The 25,457-nt window shown below is 39.4% G+C and overlaps 1 protein-coding gene across 3 annotated transcripts in view; it reads left to right on the top strand.

Annotated features, from left to right (window-relative positions):
• The window catches only part of UBE2E1 (ubiquitin conjugating enzyme E2 E1), a 44,585-nt gene extending 22,796 nt beyond the window's left edge, over positions 1 to 21,789 (top strand). For all 3 annotated transcript variants that reach the window (XM_057373195.1, XM_057373197.1, XM_057373196.1), the window contains 3 exons: positions 13,070 to 13,202; positions 19,822 to 19,969; positions 20,890 to 21,789. In XM_057373195.1, coding sequence (XP_057229178.1) covers positions 13,070 to 13,202; positions 19,822 to 19,969; positions 20,890 to 20,987 — 379 coding nt within the window. In that variant the 3' untranslated portion in view covers positions 20,988 to 21,789. The remainder of the gene's footprint in view (positions 1 to 13,069; positions 13,203 to 19,821; positions 19,970 to 20,889) is intronic.
• The last annotated feature ends 3,668 nt before the right edge of the window (positions 21,790 to 25,457 follow it).

Genomic DNA, 25,457 nt, shown 5'->3' with positions numbered 1-25,457 from the left:
TTATTGGGAACAACACTAAGTAAGCGTGATGAAGCAACCACCCAATCCAAGTTCTCTGCAGTGATCTGGCTGTTGCTGTTGCATTTGTTGGATATTTTGCTGGGTTCCCAAGAAATTTTACTGCCCTGCATTGCATATGAATTAGTTCTGTTGAACTTGATGGAATTTTTGTCATTGAATTCAGCTAGGCCAGACTAATACAGAAGTGTATTGGCTTTTAGAAAGAGATTTGACAAATGTGTGCTTACAGGATAGATCTTTAACAATGAGTGGTTTACAAAAACTTTGAAGTAGGGAAAGAAAACTCTTTACTGGTCCTGTGCTCACTGGAGGCATTATCACCTATGGTGATAAGTCCTTCCATTTTGAAAAAAAGAGTCATGTGAATGAGAAAAAGGCTTTATTCAAATACATAAAAAGTAATGGCTCGTCTATCAGCTTCTGTGGAATGCTGTCCACTTCTATCTAAAAGAGTGTATTGGAGAAGTGCAGTGTATTGGAGAAGTAGGTGGATTTTGGAGAGGAGATAAGGAATTGATTAAAAAATGAACTGGAGGACTTCTCATGTTATGTCCTGAAAAAAAAAAAAAACAAAAAAAACCCAAAACAAACAAACAAACAAAAACCCCAAAAAACCCACCAAAACCAGCAAACATAGTATTTACAGAATCACAGAAAATGCCAGGTTGGAAGGGACCCACAAGGATGATCAAGTCCTTGGGCCCTGTGAAGCACCATCCCCAAGAGTCACACTTTGTGCCCAAGAGTACTGTCCAAACTCTTCTTGAACTCTTATCAGGCTTGGTGCTGTGACCCTTTTCCTGGGGAGCCTTAGCCTTTTTCTTATTTTTTTTACCTCAAGAGAAAACAGACAGGAAGTTTTTTTTTTTCTTCTTCTAAGACAAGAACAAAGGCATATAGGATGAGATTAAGAGCTGGTGAAATTCAATTTGTTGACTTTTTACAGAATGAAATGGGGCACTGGGGTTCATGCTGTGTTGCATTACTGAAACCAGGGAATTCAGCAGGCATCAAAAAGTCTCAGGCTTCTATGGAGGGCAAAGCCAGACACAGTTACTGCAGCTTATTCATAATACCGATTTCAGAAGGAAAACATAGATGCCTGGTGTTGGGATTCAAGCAGCTAYCACTGAGGGTGTTGCTATGGTAGGGGAAAACAGAAGACCTGGCATAAACTTTCTGGTGCCCATCTCTTTCCCATTTGACATTGGWACCCAGTGAGATGTGAGGTGTTAAATTAGGCGGACTTCAGATCGAATCCAGCCTGGTGGCTATATTTCTTTTGATAAACTAGTAGATAAACAAAATTTGCACTTGACCTGTGGTCAAAATCATTGCAGTAATACTATCTCTAGCTTACTAAATGTGTGAACTGAACTTTAACATTGTTTTATAGGGGGAAAGTTGTGTTTAGAAAAGAAAAGAAATCTTTGTGATCTTTCATCAAAAGCATGAAATACACATTCTTATATGTGTGTGTGTGTATATATATATATATATATCAAAAGCACTTTTAGGAGTGATTTGTAAAAGTATTTCCTGTTACATTTTTGTCAAATTTTGTCAATATCTCAGAGAATCAAGTCTTAAAGCACAAAACAAGGACTCACTTAGGTGTCTTACTCCAGTACTTAAGATTAAGATTGACTTTACCTGATCAGATTTCAAGTTTGTAGTATCATTAACTCATGACTTAAAAGTTGCATGAGTTTTGTGTATATTTATATAGAGTGAATTAAAAAAATCGTATTAGTATTAGGTAGTTTGCTAATCTGTTAGTAATACTGTCATTGGGATGATTTTTTTTTTGTGAATGATGTGTTCTTCTCTTCTGTGACAGGTACAAGCTCAGCAGAAGAGGGTTATTTTCAGCTATTTTACCTTAATTGGAAAAAAAAAAGTTGGCTCATCATAACCTGTAACTATATTTGATTAAAAACCCAATATCATTTTTTAAAAAAAAAGATAAAGTCAGTTTTAATGATGGGATTGTCAGCTGCCTTTGGAAATTGTCTATTCTCACTAATTTGTTAAGAAGGCTGTTTGTGCGTACTCTAAGAGTTTTAYTTACTGGCCTTTCTGAACTGAGATCTTGACATAAAAAGTTCAGGTGTGATTGTCTAGGTAGGCTGAGAAATTTTCCAACATAGTGTAAATATATTTACATTGTAAGCGTATTGCTGTTTGAACATCTTTATTTTACTAAAAGAAATACTTGAAATGCCTTTTATTAAGAAAAATCAAAACGAATGAATCTGGAGTGACTGAAAACAAATCACTTCTCTTTGTTCTTAGAGAGATTTTCCCTACCTTCATACCCAAAAACCCTGTGATCATAGCTAGTGATAGATTTATTTCTCTTATGTTATTACATCTGTAAAATTGCATCAAGCATGGGTATTAAGGCTGTTGGTTCTTCCAGGTGTTTTGCCAAACCACTTTGTGTTATTTTATGCTGTTGTCATATTTGTGCCTAATTAGAAGAAATGTGTTCAGTTTGTGTTCAAAAAATTAATAGTGTAATATTAGGTGCAAACAGCTCATCTATCTCTGTGTCAGTTTTACAGTTTCCTGGGCATTTATTTCTGTTGCTGTTTGTGTGGAAATGGTTACAGCATAACAAAAGCAAGGCTCAACTCTCAAAACATACTCCTAATCTTGTCACTCTTGCTTCAAAGTATTACTTGTAACAATGCTGAGGTTAAAAGGTTAGAAAATGTATGTTGCTGTTTTTCTCTAAAACACTTGCCTATTTCTGTGAGGTGTGCTCTCCTCCTTCTGCCCCTATTTATGAAATACAATAGAAAACCTCTTCCTAGAGCTACTACCAATTAAAATGTTATCRCCATCCAATAAAGAAATGTGTATTTTAGACCTTTCTTTGTGAATTTCTTGGATTGCACCAGARGTATATGTGGAAAATGTCTTTCTTTTTTTAATGACTAGAAAAGCCTCCATGGCAACATACATGAAGTATTATTTAACATCAGTGGTTCAGTGTGAATTAAATTAAAGTGTGGATTTAGCATTTTTTTTTTTTCATGGCAGCAAAATGTTTAAATTTAGTTTAAACTAAGAATGTCAGTGATCAGCTGAAAGAGCAAGTTTCTAAAGCCGTGTGGGACCAAGAGTGATGTTGAGGAGGATGCTTGGATTTCTTGAGCTCCCTGGCAATTCCCTGCCTGCCGCAGTCCTCTGTCAGCAGAACTGAACTGCCACACATGGGAGTTGACTTTCAGCTTATTAAATTGTTGCCAAGTTATTTCTCTTTGGTGGAAATCRGGGAGGAGAAGGCACCTAAGTTTTRGCTTGTGTGAATGTAAYGTGCTTTTCATAAAAGGTGTAAGTGATGTAATGCCCTAAGTTGAAACTCTTACTGCCTGTCACTTCATTGCTTCATTGTCATCAATGTTTCCTTACATTTGGGACGTRCTTCCAAATAAGTGTCAGGAAGCAAAGGCATTGGGAAGCTTGAAATTCATCTCTGTGAAGTTTTTTTTTTTACTTTATGGGGGAAGTTGCTTAATATCAATTGCTAAATAAGGTTCTGGAGAAAAAAAAAAAAAAGAGAATTTGTGAAGGACTGTATCTGTTCTTCAAGCTAAGGCATGCAAGTTGGCCACAAAATTGTATACATTATTTAAGAGCATTGTTTAGTCCTCTTGTGGCTCCTAATGTGGATTAAATTTAATSTTGCTAATACTTTGAAAACAAAAAAATAAAACTTTTGAAAGCCACTGCTAATGCCTGTTTAGGCTATCCTTAGGCATATGAATATGCTGTAGAAAAGGTTCTATTTTTTTTTGTTAAATTTCTTGAAAGATTTTGGGGTTTTTTTAAAGGTTTTTCCCTCTTATCAGCTTTAAAATATTAGTAATAGTCTTAGATAATCTACTACAGTTAATGCTGACTAACTAGTGTGACTGGCATGTGTTATTAATGAGAACAATTTGCAGGGGTATATAAACAATTTTTAGTGGCAGCTATGTAGTTGGCTGGCAGCTGTGCTGTATTACAGTGTAGGTAAGTAAGTKGTTTTACTTAAAGCAAACTCTCATCTTAGATTTCTGTTTCTAGTCTGTGCTTGYCAGAGTTTCAAAACTCAAAGGCAGTGTTTTCAAATTAATTTTCTGCCAGGTAATTTTAATAGTTTAGGACTGTGAAAATCAGGAAARATATGCTCTGGGTAGTACAGCATAATTGAGAATATTTTGTTGTTTTGAGAGGAATAACCAAATTTTGGGCTGTTAGTGTCTGGTTTGTGTAGGTGTGCTGTTAGCACCCACAGTGAAATAGGTTAATACAAATGCAGTGATCTTGATTTATTTAGAGAGTGGCAAGGAAAGGAGGTTTAATGTAGGTAAAGGAGAAGRGGGAAGACATCCAGATTAGATTTTTTTTTCTTTCTATCTTTACATAGTGTATTTTGACTTAGCAACATAATGTTATTGGTATCAGCMTTGGTATGCTGATGGGAAACAATATAGTGATGTGAAGCCAAGATAACAGGACAGCCTGTTTCTCTGGTTAAGAGATGTTGACTCTACCTATTGTACATCTAATGGGAAGAAGACTCTCTTGGTTGATTGGCTGTTGGATTGTTTTAAGTTGTAGCATGTTTTTAGGATGAGTTGGTTGGTGGGTAGGTGGGTGATGGGACAGGTACATCARTTTAGGAGCATGTACATGAGCAGATTTTCATCCTTTAGGTTATGTTCTCTTGAAAACTTTAAAGTTACATATAAACTAGTAAMCTTAAAATACTACTTCATCTGTTCTGTTTAAAGTACAGACTTTCAGCAGAATTCCTGACATTCAGTGCAAGAGACACAATAGTATCTCTAGTCTGGCAATGTATTGTCTGCTGCCTCTCAAGTGGCACTTTTCCTCCCCATGGAAGTAAGAAAGTCAGCTCAAGGAAGCAATTGGATGAAGCCTCAAGAACCTTGTCCTTATTAGTTTGAGGAAGCTCAGGAGTCTTGTTTGCTTTCAATTTTCAGCATAGCAGGGACATCTTCCCAAGTGTTACACATCTTTAACTTTCTGGGGCTGTTTTTTTCAAGCTGGTTTGCAGCTGCTATTGCCCTTTCAATCTAACTTACTTAGGGTATGCATTAATTAATCTACAGAATCACAATGAAATCAACAGGGCAAATGAATGATAAAGTCCAAAATAAGGAGTCCACTGTGTTAGCTCARTGCTGGATAGGTAGGCTTATGATATAGGTGGGATCCTTTATTTTTTTCCTTAACAGGGCAAGTAACTTGTGAAGAGACAGAAACRTCCAGATCATGTAGGTTCAAATTTATTGCTTTTACAATTGATGTACTACAGGGCTCCTAAACATTTATCACACACTGGGGTTTTTTACCTGCCAATTGAGATCACTTTCCATGATCACTGATGAGAACAGGACAGGAGATGGCCATGAGAAATGCAAACACAGGTGTAGTGTTTGATTCTGGATGTAGCTTGATTCTGGAATGGCAGATTAATTGTAGAAGATTTCTGTTTTCCTTAATGGATAAAGCATGGTGTTTAGGAAAGAGCCCAGATATCAGTGTAGTACCTCCATGGCTTATGAGGAGAAGGGAGTATTATTGAGCTGTTTAGTCAGAGGGGATAGTTTTCTTTCCATGTATGAAGAACCTACTGTATCCCAGTAAGTGCCAGGAGGAGGTTGATTTGTTACGAGTATACCACATTTGCGATTAATGATGCAAGAACTTCTATATTTATTAGTAGTATTGATTATCTTTTATTTATCTTTAATCACAGGTCTGTCAATTTGATGCTAGGCAACTAGTTTAGGGTATGCTTGCTTTATGCAAGCATGAAAATTACAGAAATAGGTTCACTAGTRTATATTTCTACACCAATTTCCAAAAACCTTTTGGAATGTGAAGAGGCCCCAAAGAAAGGGTGTAGTTGCAGAAATAGTGCATTTGTGAAACTCTGCTTCCCAATTATTATTACATATCTGTGCTGTAAAACATAAAAAATTTGGAAATTAGGTCTGATGATGTGTGGGAATTKATGTCCCTGTGTTAGGACAAGTGGCAGGAAGGAAACTGATTTAAAAATAAGGTGAGGTTACATTGGCGAGGACAGATTCTACCATCACTTCTTGTCATTTCATATAAGACATTGCTAATTGTTAGGCAGGTCAGATTCTCCATTACTCTTTCCCAATTTGTTTTATTGTTTCTTATACAAGRTGTTATTTAATGGGACATATAAGGTCACATATAAGCTGGGACATTTAATGTATTTATTTTTTGGTCATGGCCTCAAACTAAAACTATGAGGAGAAAAGAAAAAGATTTGCATACATTGAAAGTTATTTGTCATTTTCTGTACTTCCATACTGTACATACTGAAGYCTCAGACTTACAGAACCAGCCTCTCTACAGTCGTGTTTGACACTGAAAATGTTCCTACATGTATGTAGTGGAACAAACTTCCAGTACTTTGCAGTAGAGAAGGCTAGGAAGAAGCCACTGGAAAGAAAAACTGAAACCCTTGAGAAWGAGCAGGCTGGATTTATTTTCAATTTTGGAACCAACGCAAAATGGATTAATTTCTCTTGAACCTTTTTATAAGGACTTGCTCCTAAATTGGAGTGATTATTGTTAAACTACATAGAGCTGCAGCACACTCCTGAGAATATCATTAARTCTCCTCCTGACCTCCCTGAGGTCAAAACTGAGATTTTATTTTAAGGCTTTGAAGCCTGGTTTAAAAATCAAACTCTGCAGTGAAATTGTTTGAGAGGGTTGGCCTTTTCACCAAGTAGCTTAGTAATAACATCACAGTAATATTTTGCAGAGACTGAAATATTTCAGGTAGAAGTCCTAAATTTGCAACTACCCCTGGGCATTTCTGTTCCTATTGTAATAGAAAAAGAATGAGATCTTGGATGTGATAACTCTTGGTTGTTATGTGATCTTATTGCCAAGTATTTTTTTATATAAGTTGGAAAACATAGCCTTTATATTTTAGAAATCCCCCTGATCAGTTTTCCTTGAAGTCCCATAAATCCCTGCAGTACATCTTATCAGCTCCATTATCAGAGCTATTTAGTTCCTTTTTTAACCTAGTAAGAAAGTTATTCTCCAGTTTAAGCTTTGTGCAACTGTTCAASCCTTCCTAATTTCACATTAGGCTGATACTTAAGGGAAAAGCTTTCCCAGATGCTAAAACAGAAATTTTGTGCATGAAAATGCACAGAATGATATTATTTCTAAMTCTGGTAGAAATGTAGTGGAATTTGTAAGGCACTTGCGCTTGTGCAATAATACTGTGACTGCCATTTTAAATTGAAGACAGAAAACTTTCAATGACTTACAAGAAAATTAATAATATTTATGGCCTTGTACTTAAAAACCATATCCCTGAACATGAACTAGAAGGAAAATTAAGTTCTGTTTTCGCAATTTTATGTTTGGATTGCTGTAGCAATGTTCCATCTTTGCTCACTTACCTCTCTACCTCCTTTGCTCCCTTCTTATGGTTTAACCAAAGCCAGCTGCAGCTTTTTCTCTTGCTGTCTTTTCCCTCYATCTCTCATTGAGCCTGCAGGAATTTTATCTGATATCAATCCGTCATTTTTATGTTAACACGGAGGAGCAGCTTGGTCGTGTGTAATGATAGTGGGCAAAAATTGCCACTGATTCACATAGGCGCATGATAATTCAGTATGTTACCTTTAATTTTTCACGGTTGCCCAAGAGTGGTTTTCTTGTGTTGCAAGGTTGTTTTTTTTTTTCTTTCTTTCTTTGCATTTAATTTCCATTCCTTGACTAAAAATGGGAGGTATCCCACTTTTAAACTACTTTGCCAAAAAAGTAGCAATTAAATGGATGGCCCCAGGTATCCTTTTAACTACATCTGTTTTGCCTATTTGGATTTCTTCCTAATAACTGTGTAATGTTTGAATGCTTATTTTATAATTTAAACACTTGTGTAAATTGTGTGCACAGGTCTTTGGATTGTATTGTAGCAGGCTTGGCATAGGCAGAGTCCTGCCTACAAATGGAATGTCTCAGAGCTATAGTAATAATAATAATAATAGATTTTGGTAGCTAAAGCATGTGCAGGAAGTGACAATTTATTTCTAAAATTAGAACTGTGCATTAATACAAGGATTTTGAAGTGGTGTTTTGGCCTAAGGATTAGCTGAAGTTTGTTTTGTTGATTTTCACTCTCTTCTTCAACACTCCCATTTTTAAGACAGCTTRCTTAAAGATCAAGTTGCAGCAGAACTTCATGTGAGAATGATACGCTGCCTGCCTGGCAGCCAAAACTTCTAATGGGCTTACATCTTTGGAGAAGGAAAAAAAAAAAGGAAGTGGGGAAAGAAAAAAATAGACCTTCTAACRTCCAACTATTTCCTAGGTTGCCTAGTAATATGAGGAGTCCATAACTAAAATGCACTAATGTGTTCAGCCATTCATTACCGTTTCTTACTAGAAAACAAAGCAACAGGAAAAAAAAATTGATGTTGCTGTCAGTTTGTAGTGGTGCAGTTTTACTTTGGAGATCATTAGATTCTCTGCCACCCTGGAATTCCCATGTGCCATTAGTATGTTGTTTGCTTTCTGACTTGAGCTATGTCCCTTGGAAAAGGTCATGTCTGCAGTGTTTTTAGAATTTATATTTATTTTCCCCAAGTGTGCAACTTCAAAACAGCTTAGCTACTTACATCAGACTCTTCATGTTCAGGGCAAAATAGCCTCAAAAGTAGCACCTAGGGATATGGAGTAGTTGGTGTATGAGTTTGTGATTTCGTTACTTGCAGATTTAACTGGAACATATTGTAGGTTTTCATTAGCTGTTGTTTCCTTCATCATGCCATGGAATCRCCCTTCTTCTCATCACCCTGATGGATGGCAGTCTCTGGCACTTCTAAACTACTCTGCTAAATTAGCTTTTAAAAGGAATATGTGCTGCTTAGGTATATCAGGGTATTAACCTGGTGTCTGTAAAATCAMCTATTTTGATTTATCACTACAGTGATCTGCTAATATGTGTCTTCTGAATCTCAAAGAAGAGGAATTAAACTTTTTGCCGGTCTGGATTTTCACTAAATTGAGCATTACATTATCATTTGGTCAACCCCTAGAAAGGATCAGGTAGTTTCCCAATGAACTATCATGTTTACATAAACAATGCACTGTGAGTCATTCTCCTGGAAAGTACCAGCACTGTGTTCCCAGGRATTTTCATACATTAGCTGTATGTGGTGAACACCAATATGTCCTGCCTTCCCTCCATGGCATAGTCATACTTCAGGTGATTTGCCCAGAGTACCAGGGTAGAGGAGGAAACTGAGTTTGTGTGAAATATCAGGGTGGTATCATGTATTGCAGGCCTGTGATGGWGGTTGTATCTGGCTGGCTTAATATGAAAAAGCCACAGGCTGGGTCTTCTTGCAGACTGTCATTTCAGCTTTTTCCATGGGTAAAATTGTGTTTGTGTGTGTCTTCTCCATGAACACTGAGTCTGAGACTGAGTTCTGTGTTTACATTTGCTCAATACTAATTTACTTCAGCATCATTCTGCTCCCCTGTCTCTGCTCCAGGCATTTCTAATTTATATGTTGATTTTTAAGTTGAGAAAGAATATGACACCTGCTAGCAAAGAGAGGCAGAGCAAGATCAGGTTTTTCCAAAGTGGCACAAGGCTGATTGGGACTTGGCCCATGCAGAACTTTGAGCTTGGTCTCCCTTGTGCTGAGACTTCCTCCCTGCCTGGCATTTACCAGGAGGTAACGCCTTACATTTTCCTGCTTCTAGACTTGGAAAGTTAAATATTCCTTGAACAGTGCCTGGCCACTGGGAAGTTCCTAAGGAGTGTTTCTGTCATAACATCTCTCTGGAGGATAAGCCAGTGTCATTGGGAACGATCAGGATCAGTTGTTACCATGGGTGCAGTGCATTTTCACTGAATGTATCACTGTTTTTCCATRGAAGAGAGATCTCAATTGCACTGCTGTGTTGCACCTGCTGCTTGATAGGATAGTAATAGGTTGCGATCTCTTCAGTTTTCTTTTGGATGTCATTTTTCACTCTGAATTGCTGGTGTTTTACTAATTGTTTCTTTGGAAGTGAAGAGGTTGTGGGCTGCTGAGTTAATACAGAAAGTTATTGCTCACRTACTCTGTTCTTGCAGTGGAAACAATTCCATTTAATTGGTTAAAATTGTCTTCCCAGTGGTCATWTGTTAGACAGCTTCAAAGTGTTGTATTAGTAGATCTAGACACTTAATTTGAGCAGTGGTGACACATTTCAGGCAAGGTGACAGCTGTGCCGGCAAGTCCTGTGTCCATGCATCAGTGAATTTCTTTTTGAAGCAGGTATTTGCAAGGATGTTAAACAAAGAATGTAATCTATAGCCTTTGGCAGTTTCCGTATCTCCACCAAAAGTTAATGCTGCTGTTCTGCCACTGCAGTCCAGTACAGTCACTTTTTTATTATGGACTAGGTCTTCATGAGCTGTTTGACACTACTAACCCTAAGTTAAATCTAAACAGTATCATACTTGAAGCTGWCTTGCATCTTCTTCTTTCAGTCTTTCTTTTATAAGAAATCAATGTTAATGTGTAAAAGTTGGACATGCACAGCTATTTCAGTCTKCTAATTGAATTATGAAAAGCTTAGAAGGAAAGCCTGGTACATCATTGTTAAAGCCTACTGATGTTTTAAAAAGATGTTGCACTCTTAATATGGATGTCTAACAGTATATTWCTTGTGTGCAGTGATAGCTCTAATTGGAAACCTAATAGGATACAAGAGATTTCTAAGACTATTACAAATGATAATATATTTTTTAAGTTGTGGGATTTTTTTATTGACAGTCCTTTGGGCTGAAGCTGGAAATAAAATGCAAAATGTTGAAATATTTCTCGGTGGTTCAGAGGGCTGTATTCAGTGCTAATCACACATCACATTTCTTGAGTGCTGAAGTGCTCCCCGTTGGCAGCTCTGGTGATATAAATTCCAACAGTAAATCGGTGCTAACAATGCTCAAGTACCTGTTCCCTTTCAGTAGCTCCATCTTTAGGGGAGGGAGGGGAGCATGATTGCCAGTGCAACTTGCAGTAATGACAAGTGTGTCAGTAGGTTGCTAATGGGTACATAAAGAGGTGATTCCTTAGAGCAGTGGCTAAGGGTGCCCCAGAGAGTCCTTTTCTGTAAGTTTSCACAGTTAAGTTGGTGTCTTTCCASAGGCAGAGCTTCCTGTCGAAATACAACACTCTTCCAGTCTAATGCACAAGAGGTRGCTGGAGAGTACTGAGTGCCCAAATATATAGACCTGCATAGGACAGGGACAAGTCATTAAGGTGGAGTGGGATGCCAGGAGCGTTCAGGATGGAATGGCTTTTACTTTAATTTAATACTGATGTTGAGCTGTGCAAGGTTTTGTGTTCTGGAGAGAAAAATCTTTCCCTTGTGGCTGGTGCATCTTTTGCAAAGAATCTGTCTTCCTTTACTGCTTTCTTACGTGTTTCCTTCCCCTGGAAGCATGGTTTTAGTCATAGTCACTATTGTTGAATTATCTAGCACCAACATATTGTGAAATTTTATTATTAGATTAATCTGAAAAAAAATGTTAGGTTTGATAACGGAATTAATTCCCTTTCTCTCTTCTGATTCCCCTGCTGTCAAGAAACATGTTCACCGGTACTGGGAAGAGCAGGGGAAAAAAATGTGTCTGTGATCACTGTTTTTATTATGACAATTTATGTTCTTGCAATTGTATTTATATTTGCAACATTGTTACTTAGTGATTACTCTGATTCCCTGCATGTTAATCAAATGCATAYTGTCATGTTTATATTAAATTTATTGTATTGCCTTCCCTCTCAGGTAATACTGCTCTGTGATTATTATAATGTGAAAAGAGCCTGGTTTTTATCTTCTGTCTTAGAGGAGCCTTGTTAAAAGAAGGAGGAAAGAAGAACAAGGCTAGTTTTCATTGTATTAGGGATGTCAAGATCTGTCCCTTTCAGAACAAGGGGAGAAGAGATTTCTGAAGCCATGGTACATCCATGATAGAAAAAGCTGTGCAGAAGGAATTTTCAGTGCTGGCATCTTACAAATAAAATACTACCAAAGCAGTACAGAAGGAAAGAGACAGCAATGGAGTCCTACACCATTAATGGCTTTATTGGTTGAGCTGTACTTAGAAATACTCAGTGACATATGGCACACTACAGAGTACGAGTGTCTGAGGATATCAGTAAAACTAATTTTAACAAGCAGACATTTGATCTCTGCAACACCTTTAGTTTGTACTGCTTGTAGTGAGCTGCTGGCAGGTTAAGCAGAATCTCAAATTAGACAGAGCTAATTTGAGAAAGTGCTCTTTTAATTTGACACAGTGATTTTAATTCCCTTTAAAAAAGCAGTTCCGCAATGCAAGCAGTATCAACAGGGTAAGATCATGTGGCCTCATCTTRCAAATCAGTGCAGCAGTATGATAAAAGTGTATAAATTGTTGATATTTAAGATTATCATCTTTAATTTGGTTTCCTTCAATTATACTATACTCCTTTGTTTAGCAATAATGCAGGAATATATTTTAATTTTAAAGGACACACAAGATTTAKAAAAGGAACATAAATCCTAAATTTTAATATGGTCTTTAATGTGGTACAGTTTTATTAAGAGAGATGGAAGAGCCATTTCCAAAAGACATTAAGAAATTGTTCTTTGAAACGTAAGTCTTCTATAGTATTGATAATGTAGTACGTTCAGGAGCAGTTGTGGGCARTGCTGCTCTCCTAATTGTCAGGAGAGAGAAACCATACCCCATCTCTAGTTTTTCAGCTTTGCTAAACTGTCTGGAACACTGATAAATTCAGGTAAGATCTCTGAGTGTTTGCAAGCATTCAATCTTCTTTTAATCCCTGTCTCTACTTCAGGGGATGTATGGAGAGTAACACTGAAAYATTTCGTCCAAATCATACTTGAGGAATGTAAGAAGTCCTATTTATTTGAGCTATGGTAATATTTATAAACTATTTTGGTTTTTATCTTTTAGCGCTGGCCCCAAAGGTGATAACATCTATGAATGGAGATCAACCATTCTAGGACCTCCAGGTTCAGTCTATGAGGGAGGTGTTTTCTTCCTTGACATCACATTTACACCAGAATATCCTTTCAAGCCTCCAAAGGTAAGAGACCCTTAGCTGACATCTTAAGTCRTGAATGTTAAACACAAGTAGCATGTATTGTTGATGGAATGGAGCCCATTTGAAATCTACTCTTCTTAAGAACAAACTTAGGCTCATTTTTGACATTACATGAGTTTCTGTTAGCTAATGTTAACAGATTTCCAGTCCTCTTAATAATTATTTTAGAGCTTGTTTTCTTTTTTCCTGCTTCTGTTTATAAGAAGTCCTAAGCAATTAGTGCAAGCATTGGGACAGAACTGAGAAATTGCGAAGTAAATAAACTTGAGAAGAGGACAAATACTTGTTTCTCAACTGGGTACTGTAAGCATAAATTACATGTGTTTTGGCCACTAAAGTTATTCACCTGTTTGTACAGTAACAAAATTTCTGTAGGTGTGTTATATTTGTGAAGCTCTTAAATTCCAGTGTTGTTGTGTTCCACTGCTCTAAGGCAAATACCAGTGCAAGTGGATGTTCTCCAGTGTTTCCAATACGTGGGCACAGGAAGAGTGTTGGGTTACAAGAGGTGATTGTGTATACACTTGGTGTTTGTCTTGTACCTGAAAGCATTTATGTGCATGTTTGACTTTCTACTTAAGGGTTGTTTGATTAATGAGATAAATGCATATGACTGCTCCATCTTTCAAACTTCAACTTCAATTGGCAGCAGAAAGGACTTGTTCAGGCCATCAGTCCATCTCAACAGAGCAATGCCAATTGTTTACACAAGACAAATTAATACAAGTTTGCCAAATTAAGGAAACTGTCTGACTGTTTTTGCTTGCATAACTTCAGTGTTTCTGGTAGTACCAACAGGTCATGGTCTACTTTGGGACTTCTCTTATCTGGTGCTTTCCTGCTGACATCTTTCCATCTCTTTTTGTGGATTCTCTGGCAACACAGATGGTTCTYTCATGTTAGAATTTAATTCACGTTTGAGTAGTTTTCCTTTTTTATTTGCATTGGCTAGTTAGTTGTCCAACCAGCTGTATGCAATATATTATGTTATGAGCCCAGTAAGAATTTWAGGAGGGATCTTTTACTTTTCCATGTGTGCTTTGTTACACCTTTGCTTTCTGTGCTATAAGTCAGAAGCATTTATCACCCCAGGTTTATCCAGACTCATCCTAGAATCATGGAGTGGTTTGGGTTGGAAGTGGCCTTAAAGATCACCTAGGTCCAACCTCCTTGCTGTGGGGAGGTATGACTTCCACTAGACCACATTGATCAAAGCTCTAGCCAACATTGCCTTGAATATTTCCAGGAATGGAACATCCACAGCTCTTCTGGGCAACCTGTTCCAGTGCYTCATCACCCTCACCATAAAGAATTTCCTTCTAATATTTCATCTAAATGAACCATTTTTCATTTTAAGGCCATGACTCYTTGTCCATGTCCTTGTAAAAAGTCCCTGTGCAGCTCTCCTGTAGGCCCCTGTAGGTACTGGAAGGATGCTCTAAGGTCTCTCAGGAGCCTTCTCCTCTCCAGGCTGAAAAAACCCAACTTCTCAACCTCTTCATAGGAGAGGTGCTCCAGCCCTTTCTTTGATTGTCTTGATGGCCCTATTCTGGACTCACTCCWACAGGTCCACATCCTTCTCATGCTGGGGGTCCCAAAGAGGGCTCACAAGTGTTTGTGATTGCCCAGATACAGTTGCAAGGACTTTGCATGTGGTCTTTGTTAACTTCCTAAGTTCACAGGCYCACCTCTTTCTGCTCCTCCTAGGCTACCTGTCCTTGCTTCCATCTTTTGTACAATTCCTTTGTGTATTTTTGTCCAGCAGCTCCTTGTTCATCCATGCAGGCCCCTTCCCCTTCTCTGACAGGATGGATCCCATCAGTGCCCAGCAGACCAGATTTCTYAAAGCAATTCCTGTGGTATAAGTAGCCAAACCCTCGGCTGTGGCACCAGTCCCATAACCATTTGTTGGTTTGCCAGATTCAACTGGCCCTTTTGAACCCTTTCCCTTTGACCAGGATTGATGACAGACTATCCATGCTCCAGAGTCCTTTCCTGTTATTCTCAGGGCTGCCTTATTTGGCCCCAGTGTCTTTTCTGATGTGATGGGTCTTTCCAATCTCAGAGCAGCAAAGTGGTTCTGTGGGACACCTCAGGCTTTGAGGAGAAGTCTCTTCCTGCAGGTCCTTGCCATGGCAAGCTTCCATTCTTCTGCGTTATTAGCCCCCCACCCTTCCCTGTGTGTCATGGGAATTTCTGGCTGTTCGGCTGTGGGTCGAGTGCACACTGTGCTTGGAACTGTGCTTGTGCAAACGCCCCAGCCAGAGTTGCAGCCCTTCCTTTCAGCTGAGTGCCCACTATGCTGCTTCAAGGGTCAAGTGGGACGCCTTGCAACACCATACTGTATCAGAGCTGTTGAGGCATCCCTGTATGCCAAGTTCCCCGATGCAGAACCAAATAAACACTTATGTCGTTCCAGCTCAGCCCTGCTTTTTCTGCTCAGTGCTTCTGACTGGGATCCCTTTATCTTTGGATCTAAACCCTCAACCAGATGGAAAGAAGGGTTGGATTAAAAATCCAAATAAACAGGCACCACTTASTGAGGCCTTAAAAGACTAGCTTAGTAACGATTCACTGTATTGTAGCAGTTTCATCTAGCAAAGTCCAAGTTGGTTTATGAGCTACMTAGATGTATGGTAGTAAAATACATATAGCTTCAGTCTCATTGAGATGGGATATAGGAGAAAACATGGTGGTGCTATAATAGAACATACTTGTTCTACTTGGGTACTTCACATTTAAATGAAGAAGCTTCCTTTGACAATCAAAGCTGCTCCTGTATTTAAATGTGCACTATTGTTAATCAATGGTAATGTGGAAAATATGATTATCGTACTGCTCTTGCTTTACTCCTGCTATATTGTTGATTTCAGATTGTCCAACTGCTTGCAGTAGTGAGTAAATATTGTCTGTGGATCGTGTTTAWATGGTAGGCTAATGTAATTACAGTAGCCTTCCTATAATTGCCTTTTAGAGTAAGAAATAAAGAAACARCTAGTTGAAATAAAATATAAAGTATATATCACTTTGATTATAAGCACTAGCAGAACAATAGGGTCATTTTAGAATAGAGTAGAATGTCATTTTAAAAGCCTTGATCTCTGAAAAGATTAAGCTCTGTAAGGAGAAAGGACTAGTATCCCTTGAAACTTCCCTGGTAAGCCCTGAAAGACCAGTGGAACCTCTGTGGCCTCTTTAAGTCTTCAGTAACTCSTATGAGGACAGTTCCTGCTGTGGCAGGCTGCCTGATGGTGAAGTGCCTGTAGTTGAACACATTTCATAACCTGAAAATGAAATGTCATTAAAGGATTTACTTTCTTAAATAAAATGAGGTGAAAATGGTCATCTTGGCAAGCTTCCAAGCCCTTAGGAATATGAGTGAGAGAAGGCTTTGAGGCATAAACATTGACAAATGCCGTGTGGTTGATGAGCATCCTGGAGATGTGTGATGAAAGATACACAGGTGTAGCCTTTGAGGATTGGGTTTAGCTCCAACTGAGGGTTTCATTCAGTGTGTTGGAGCAAATGTTTTAGGAAAGGATGTTGCTATAGGAGAGCCAGAAGACTACTGGAATTGATATTTAGATTCCTGTGAGGATATTTAGAGGCACTGCACTACTGTGCTTGAGGTTGGAAAAATTAAAGATCTTAAAATTTGACTTGGAAATGCATTGCAGGGTACAAGGAACTTCGGTGGGAGAAATCTGATACAGGGAGAGATAATCTCTTTCATGTCCTAAATATGTATAATGGAGTTATTTTGCATTTAATTGAGCATTCTATACAACACCTTGAAAATGTTAGTGTTAATCTGTTCTCTGCTTTTTGTATTTTCTCATTTTGTGTTTGAATTCTGGTGTTTYGTATAGCAACTAAGTCAGGCATGTGCTGGGTGAGCCTGGATTTAGGAGTATTCCATAAACARGTATAATCAGAATATAAGAGTTCAGTACTTGTATTATTACAATGGACATTTTCCCAAGAGTTTACATTATGATTGGGTTAGATTTCATTTACTGAGGTGAAAACAGTAGCTTGTGATGACCTGGTGTGTGTGCTTTGATCATTTGTATTAATAACCTCTAACCACTTCCTTCCACCCACTCCTATTCTGCTGCTTGTGTAAATTAACCTCTGCTATCACTTCAGGGTAAGGTTGAGATTAGCTTCTTTTATGTCATTTCAAAAGCTGTGCTTAACTCTGTGTAGTTACTGCATTAATGTAATCTCAGGTGGGACATTTCCAAAGAATTGTTCAGTTACACTATATTTTTCTGCTATTCCACATGCTGTTCTCTTCACTACTTTCTAAATAAGTCAGTTTCTTTTAGTTTTGGTCTGAATGTGCTAGGTTTATGTGAGTTTTTTTTTCCTCTTTAGGGTGTAATGAGCATTTACTTTAAATATTTTTGTTTATTTTCAAATAGGCCTCAAATTTCTCTCTCTTCCAGCWCTGTTTGGGTTCTCTGCACTGCTGGCTTTTGTGTCATCAGCAAAAATTGTAAATGGCAAACAGCTGGGCTACATGTCTGACGCCATCCTAGTTCTGAGTTGCTGCTTAAGTGAAAAAAAATTTAGATTTTTTTCCACAGTGCTTGGTAGAGTTCCTCTAACTGGAGAAAACTGCTTTTAGTGACGTGAATATATCCCTTAAGCATTATATCTTAAGGTGTGTTAAGGAACCAGGCTGTTCCACAAGTATATGGGAGTCTTCTTTCATTTTCACTTTCCCCTCCTTCATGAAAATTAATTTAAAAATAAATCTTACTTTTAAATTAAGGCAAACAGCATTCATGTTTTGTTATCAGTTATTAGTCAACTGGACTGAGAGATTGTCTGCAGAGTATTTAGCTTTTGTGCTGAGAATCAGGATTAACAACTTTCTATCTTTATAAATTAGAACTGTTGACCTCTGTTAATTTGGTCCTTATTGTATCARCTTGGAAATACTCCACATTTCCCCTTCTGGAAAGTGTTTAATCTGTCAAAATTGTTACCTCGCTTCCAGTTAGAAACCTTCTTGGAAGGAGACCAAAGGTTCAGGTCAAACACAGAAATCCTGAGCAAGCAGCAGGGCTGGGCTGAGGGCTGCTCAGGAGGCAGGCAGAGCTGCTGCCAGCAATTGCAAAAAAAAAAAATGCCACGAATGTGTTTGCCCTGAGCGRTGTGGGCTGGGCAGGTACTGCAGAGGCAGAGCCGCCCTCTGCTCAGGCTGCTGCACGTGGACTTCCACATGACTGTAGGGAGTAATTGCTGCCTTTCCTCCGGAGATTAGATGATCTGGGAAGCAAAGGTCGTTCAGGTTTCTTGTGTGCTATACCTCTGAGGTTCCCTAGGTAGAAAGTATCAGGAGCTCTTGGTTTTGGAGAGGCAGCTTGTTGCACAAGGTGTAGGAGGGTAACACATCTCCGTTCTCTTGCAGTCATTTTGCCAATACCCCCATAATGTGCAAACATGCAGGGATTTGGGGTTTCCTTTGTTTGCTTCCTGTTTTAATCCAAGCAGCTCACAAGAAACAAAGCATAAAATCTCCCCAAGCATGCAGTGTGGGTGTCTCCTGTGTGACAAGTAACCRCTTTTGCGAGTCCAAAAATAACCCTTGTGCTCTGTGCACTGGGAGCATTCTTGGAAACACCGCATGGAGTCAGTGCATGGGGACATGCCAGGCACCAGGTTTCTGTAGCTGTGTCACCTCATCAGGTGCCTGCTTCCCAGGCCTGTGAGAGTGAGGGTCACAGGCAAATTTTTTGCATCAGAAAGGAGGTAGAAAAATTGAGGATTGTGTGGCAARTTTTATGTGAGGGCTGGTCCCATCTCGAGAGAAAGCACTAGTGTGTTCTTGTCATACTGCACACTTACCGATTATGTTTTGCAAATACTCCAGTGACCTGTAAATAGACAATAGGTGTGGATAGCTGACAAATTTTAAGGATTTAGGACATGAACCCACCAGCCTTTATTCATGCCCATAATCCTCACCCATGCAAATTGCCCCAAATTTGTTGTTGCTGTTGACCCTGTGAGTCAGAGTAAGTACTCTTCAGGCCACATTATGTTCTCCTGAGAACTGGTGTTTGTGTTTCCCTTTTGGATTGATAAYTTCTCTTATCAAGCTGCCCACATCACTCACATCTCAAAAATAAGCAAATCCAACTATCTTCTCCCACTGCTGAGCCTCTTAGAAGTGATGGAAGCTGTGATTTTCCAAGTGCTTTGGCCTTTCTGGGAGATTTTACAAATCCTTGGGAGCCCAGAAGGGGAAAAAGTTTAGGAGTTAAGGCACCGGGCCCCTTTATCGCTGGGAGCAAAAAGACAAAATGAATTTTAAAACAATAAAAAGTGAAAAAAATTTAAACCCACTACAGCCGGGGTTTTGCAGTGGCTGTGAAAGTGGGCTCCTGAGACTGTTACTCATTTTGGTTTAAATCCGGCTCTKTTTTGTTTCGGCCGCGAGAGGGCGGCGGCGGCCCGGGGAGCCCGGCTGGGTCAGCCCGGACCCGGCGCGCCCGGCGCTGCTCCGCTCCCTGCTCGCTCCGGCTGCCCTGTCCCTCCCCACAGCCTGGGGCACCCCGGCACACCTGCTCACACCCCTCTCTTGCAGGTAACGTTCCGGACAAGGATCTACCACTGTAACATTAACAGCCAAGGCGTCATCTGCCTGGACATTTTAAAAGACAACTGGAGTCCGGCGTTAACCATTTCTAAAGTTCTCCTGTCCATCTGCTCCCTCCTTACAGACTGTAACCCAGGTAAGTCCCCGGCATGGCCACACAGGCCAGTGCTGCCTTGCACTCCTGCCAGCACCTACATAAAATGGCCCTTCTCATCCCATTGGTATGGGCAGCTCGGCTCCAGCCTCCAGGGAAGCACATTTCCCTCTTCAGGGCAGTCAGAGGGGCTGGAGGTGGTGGAGGGGGATGTACCCTAACAGCCTGCTCTTCGCCGCACCCCAGGCTGACCCATGGGGAAAGCAGCRGTCCTCCTGCACATGATAACTCCTTCCCCCTCCAAACCCAATCTTCACTGGTCTGTAGGCCTACAGTAATTCAGTAACGGAGCTTGAAGAGCCACAAACGCAGTTCTGAAAACGGGAGTAGACCTTTTACTTTCTATCATCCATTTAAAACCAGTGACCAACTATGCAACAAGTAATCATCACTGCTGCTCTAACCCACCCACTGTCCACACTAATTAGGAGGAATATGTCTTCATTTTRCTGGTTACATTTTTATATGTTCAAAGGTGAGAGGCCAGATTTCACACTGTACCAAACTTGTTGGAAAAAACCCTTCTTAAGATTTGATCTTTCCTAGAAGGCAGCTTTATGTTGTTACAAGTACATTTAGCATGAGTATCTCAGGCACCCTTAAAAAGAATAAAATAATCCTGAAATGCATGAATTGATAAAAACYCTCAGTTATGCAGAATATGATTGAYTGTYGTGTCTTAAACTCCTTAAAAMTTTATTGTATTTCACTCCATTAGGTTACAGATTAGTACATCACCACAAATACACAAAATCAGAGAAGATACAGATCAATTCAGTATGTTTAGATTGTTACAGTGTACCTTACCTGTATGATTGCCTTGTGTTAAATTCACACTTCAGCTTTATTTAAAAGTTTTATTCAGTAACTTGTCTAAAATAAKCTGTGTGTTTCCTTTTCAGCTGACCCCCTGGTTGGAAGCATTGCCACTCAGTACATGACTAACAGAGCAGAGCATGACAGAATGGCCAGACAATGGACCAAAAGATACGCTACATAAATTGGATTTTYGTCAAACTCTTACATTATTTGTCTGTGATGGAAAGAGCTGCTTATGATTTTGAAGGGGTGGGGGGGAGGGAGGGTGCTGGTAAAGAGTAGGGTATTTCTATAACAGATTTTATTCAGTCTTTTATTTCCTAAGATTTTGTTGTTGTAACTTAAGGTATCTTGCTACAGTAGACAGCTAGGATTTGGAATAGCATACTTTAAGACTGTAATTAGTTCAGCAATATTAGCTCACATATAGTACCGAGAAGAATGTAAACTTCTTAGACTTCTTTGGTTTTCAGTTTGCTTGCAATATGTAAAAGATTAAAACAGCTTAATTTTGTACAGGTACATAGGTTGAAGATTATGTAAAAGTCCTTTCAAGACTCTATACACTGTTTTTGGGTTCTGTTTGTTTGGGTTTGAGGGATTTATTTCGTTCTGGGTTGAGTTTCTTTTTTTTTTTTTTTGTAAAAAGATGTTGGGATTGTTTTTTTTCCTATGGAGGGCACATTGGTATTTAACAAATCCTTTTTAAAGACTGTCATCTCATGATCTGTGATATGAAGAGGTGGATATATGGCCTCATATATTAAATGAGAAGTAGTTAATGTATTATTTTATAAGCCAATCTATCTTTGTGAAAAGAATAAAGGGTTTAATCAGGACTTTCGGTAACCTGTAGTGAAATACCTTAAGCTGTTTAACTGTAAGGTGTGGAATAGGAGTCACTCAGTGGATTGGTTGTATGTTGTGGGCTACTTAAGTCTGCATTTGTTACTGTGCTAATAAAAAGATGTTTAAAAAAAAAAGAAGAAGGAAAGATTTCTGCTTAGTTCCTTTCTTTGTCATTTGCTGGTGTGATGTCTCCATATGCTTTCGAGGATTTATGCTATGGTTACAGACAAGGGARAACTGCAGGTGAGTGCACTGACTGCTGCTATTTTAGGAACACRGTTTTAGACAACCATACAATGAATGACAGCATAGGACCTTCACAGTTGTTCACTAAGTGTTGTGCAGGGACATGGACATGAGGAGGTAACTTGCCTCAGAGTCCATGATAGTTACATTTTAGTTTAATTTTTACAGCATTGCCCCTGCAGGACCAGGATGTTGTTTGAAAGTACAAGCAGAAAAGTATAAGCCATCTGGAAGGGAAAGAGGCAGGAAGTAAAAGGAAGAAAAGAATRTCTTGATGCTTTTCTGATGGAGTGATCTACTCACACTTGGAAGAGGAGAAGGAATCATGTCCTGGTAAGCTAGCAGACAGCACTGTAAATGAGTATAAAGGAGACTTAATCTGTAGATCCTTTAACTACCTATAAAGACTATCTCCTAGAGACATAGTGTTTACATTGAGGTGTGTAGCAAYAGGGCAGTTAATTGTGGATATGGCATTTCTGACCACTCCCTGAAGGTAAAGGCCGGAAGCACAGATTCATTTTCACATGGCGAGTGCTTCACCTTGCAACATTCTTTTTAGTGCTCTGTGSTCATCTGCACTCTCGAATTTGGTTTGGTACTATAAAATAAATTCTCTGTATATTTCATTTACATTCTTCTCTTCCTGTGTAGATACAGAGCAATTCTAACTTGGTCCAAAGTAATTTGTTAATTAGCAGTGTCCCTTCCTTTGCTGGGTGGCTGTGGGAAGTAGCACCTTACCCTCATTGGCTGAACTGACATCTTTTGACMTAGTGCATGTTTTGGTGTGTGAGCTCCCTCAGCTCAGGCAAACCTTGCCTGTTTGGTATATAGCTACATCACACCAGGAGCATTTCTGGTAATCTTTCCTTTAATGAGTAAAGAGGTAAATGGCATAATCTCAGTAGGTTTTTGCCAGCTTCTTGCTTTGTGACCCCAGGACATGTCAAATTAACTGTTGTAACTGGTAGGGGAGACTGATTTGTACMGTGTTTATTCAGCAGGATAGAGGCTTAAGAGGAACAGAGAAAGATGGTTTAGTTTACTAATTTGGTTTTCTTCTTTATAGCAATTTTTCTCTATTATCTTGTGAAGGGACTCTAGTTTTGCAGAAGGTAAGTGATCCCAGTGACCTAGAACAGGGTTTGAGTCAGTGGAACAGTAAGAACAAAATACGTGTTCTGTCCGTTAGCTACAACATTGTACTCTGTACTTTGCTTATTAACCCCGTAGAAAAATCTACTACAGCAAGTTTTGTTTTTATTCRGTACCAGTCACTGCATACACATTGTCTGCAGAGGAGACACTACATTTTCCAACACTTGTCAATAAGACACTATGGTATTTAGAAAAACATCAGAATATGTTTTTGAAAGAAAACCGTGGGTGGTGATTTTTTTTTTTTTTTATCGGAATGCCTTGAATGATCTAAACTCYAAATTTAGCCAAATCAAAGATAACATGTTTGCCTTTATGTAACRTATTTGGAAAAATGGCCTTAGTCATTTAGAAGATCCTTTTTCTCTTGCCTGTCTTAAAACATTGTCAAGTCCTCGGAGTCCAGGGGAGCAAATGAGCAAGTACACTTGCACTGCACAGCTCTGGCAGCCTGCAGGTGACATCAGTCTTGGCAGTAGAATTGGCACCGAGTCTGCAGCATGCAGAGCTGGACAGGAACCAATCATCCCCGTTCTTTCCATCACCATACATTTTAAGTTAATTCTGACTTGTCAGCCTGCACTCCCTTGGCTTAAGGATCAGCTTTAGTGATGTGGTGTTAGTCTTCACTTATTTTGATTGATCCAAGGCTGGGTCAAGTCCCTTTTAGAAGAAGGGTTCTTCAKAGCTGAAGAAGAGCAACATGACCTTTTCCTTGGTGAGAGGTTGCAGCAAGRRGGTGAACCACTGCTGCTCTGCAGTMGCCTCCACTTYCCAAGCATGCAGGCAGATGCAAAGTCTTCTGGATAGGGAGAAGGCTGGAGTACACGTGTTCGGTAGGAAATGAGTGAGGAGGGAGTGTCATCCTGCAGCATGGCTGGGGACAATGACTATTACTAGCCACGTTGGGGGAGGTCGTGCTATAGTGCTTACTCAGCTGCAGTGTTGCAATGGAAACAATTGTATGTTCCTAGCAGGGCATTACATGAGCTTGCTCATTCATAATTGCTCTCTTATCTTACTCCTTGGCCACAGCAATTCAAACTATATTGAGCAAAGCACGCAAATAGTTTCGTCTACCTTCATTATAGTGGTAGGGATACCTGTTTCATTTTTAGTGGAGTGTACTGCTGCTTTGACATTAATAATGCTGACAGACTTTRGTAATGCTGACAGACTTTATTAATCAGTGTTCAGGAAGAGCAATATTACAAGCTTAATTGTTATCATTAAGCACACTATTTAACAGTTATGACAGTGCAAATATTGCTTGTGGTTTTGCTGATTCACAGTGAAATTCTCAGTACTTGTTTAAAACAGCATTAACTTACTGGAAAATACAGAAACTGGGTACTTCACTCCCTCTGCCTGCTCTTGCCTTCAAATATAAAGAAAAGCTAGCATCAGTCAGTACAAGAGGTTTTTAGGTGCCAAAAACTGGCCCCTGTGTCTGTGAAAAGTTGCTCATTCTGTCGCTCCATGTATCCCCTTTTGTTCAGTTCCCTGACAGGCTGATTCCTGCAGCACAGGCTTACCAGTGTTGAGTCAAATGTAGCACATGCAGTTGTGCCCCTGCAGCTGGTCCATGTGCAGYGCATGAAGACCAAGGCCATTAGTACAGGTATTTCTGGACATTTGCCAAGGGGTTGTTTTCAAAAAGGCAGCCTCCYACACTCCCTAGCCCCCACTGGCAGAGTAGTACAGCACTTTGTACCAGTTTTTATCTGACCTAGGGAGGGTGGATTGCTGCAGCTTGGCTGAGCAGCCAGGTACACGTGCCCTGAGCAGAGCCCWGCAATCCCTCGTGCATACAAAATTGATCTGTTTCATTCTCAGTAAAATTACCACCTATGGGAATGTGACTGGTTTGTAGTAGATTCACAGCAACAAAAGCACGTGCAGCTATGTTGTCCTTCAGGCTGCAGTTCAATTAATGAGTACTCTGAGAGCTTTTCTGGTTTCTACAAATAAATTCCTGAGCTGAAAGCACTGCTTACCAGAYTTCATTGACAAACTTCATGTGGGGGGTAGATCTCTTCTACTATTTTCCAGAAGACGTGGGGGGTGTTCTTTAATTTTTTTKGGGTTTTCTTTCTTCCAGACACTAGCAGAACATCAGTGGCTAAATCTGGTTATTGTTCCTCCTGCCCCATATCCTTCTCCTACAGGAAGGCACTGATCTCAGCCTCTTGTAGCATCAAAAAGCCCTGTGGCCTTTCAAGGTGAAAGAACTGTTGCCATTTCAAACATATTACGTTTCCAAACTGAGTGCTTTATTGCAGCTAATACTTTTTGTGACTAGAAGCTATAGATCTGCAGCGGGATTATGTACTGGTAAGCTTCTTGATTGTCCCTCAACATGGCTGTATCCAGGCATAGTAAAAGCCCCTGCTAG

This window comes from Malurus melanocephalus, unplaced genomic scaffold (genome assembly GCF_030028575.1).
Source record: "Malurus melanocephalus ecotype Western Australia unplaced genomic scaffold, MMel_1.1 scaffold_189, whole genome shotgun sequence".
Classification (NCBI taxonomy): Eukaryota; Metazoa; Chordata; class Aves; order Passeriformes; family Maluridae; genus Malurus; species Malurus melanocephalus.
This window is presented reverse-complemented; position numbering and strand designations above follow the sequence as displayed.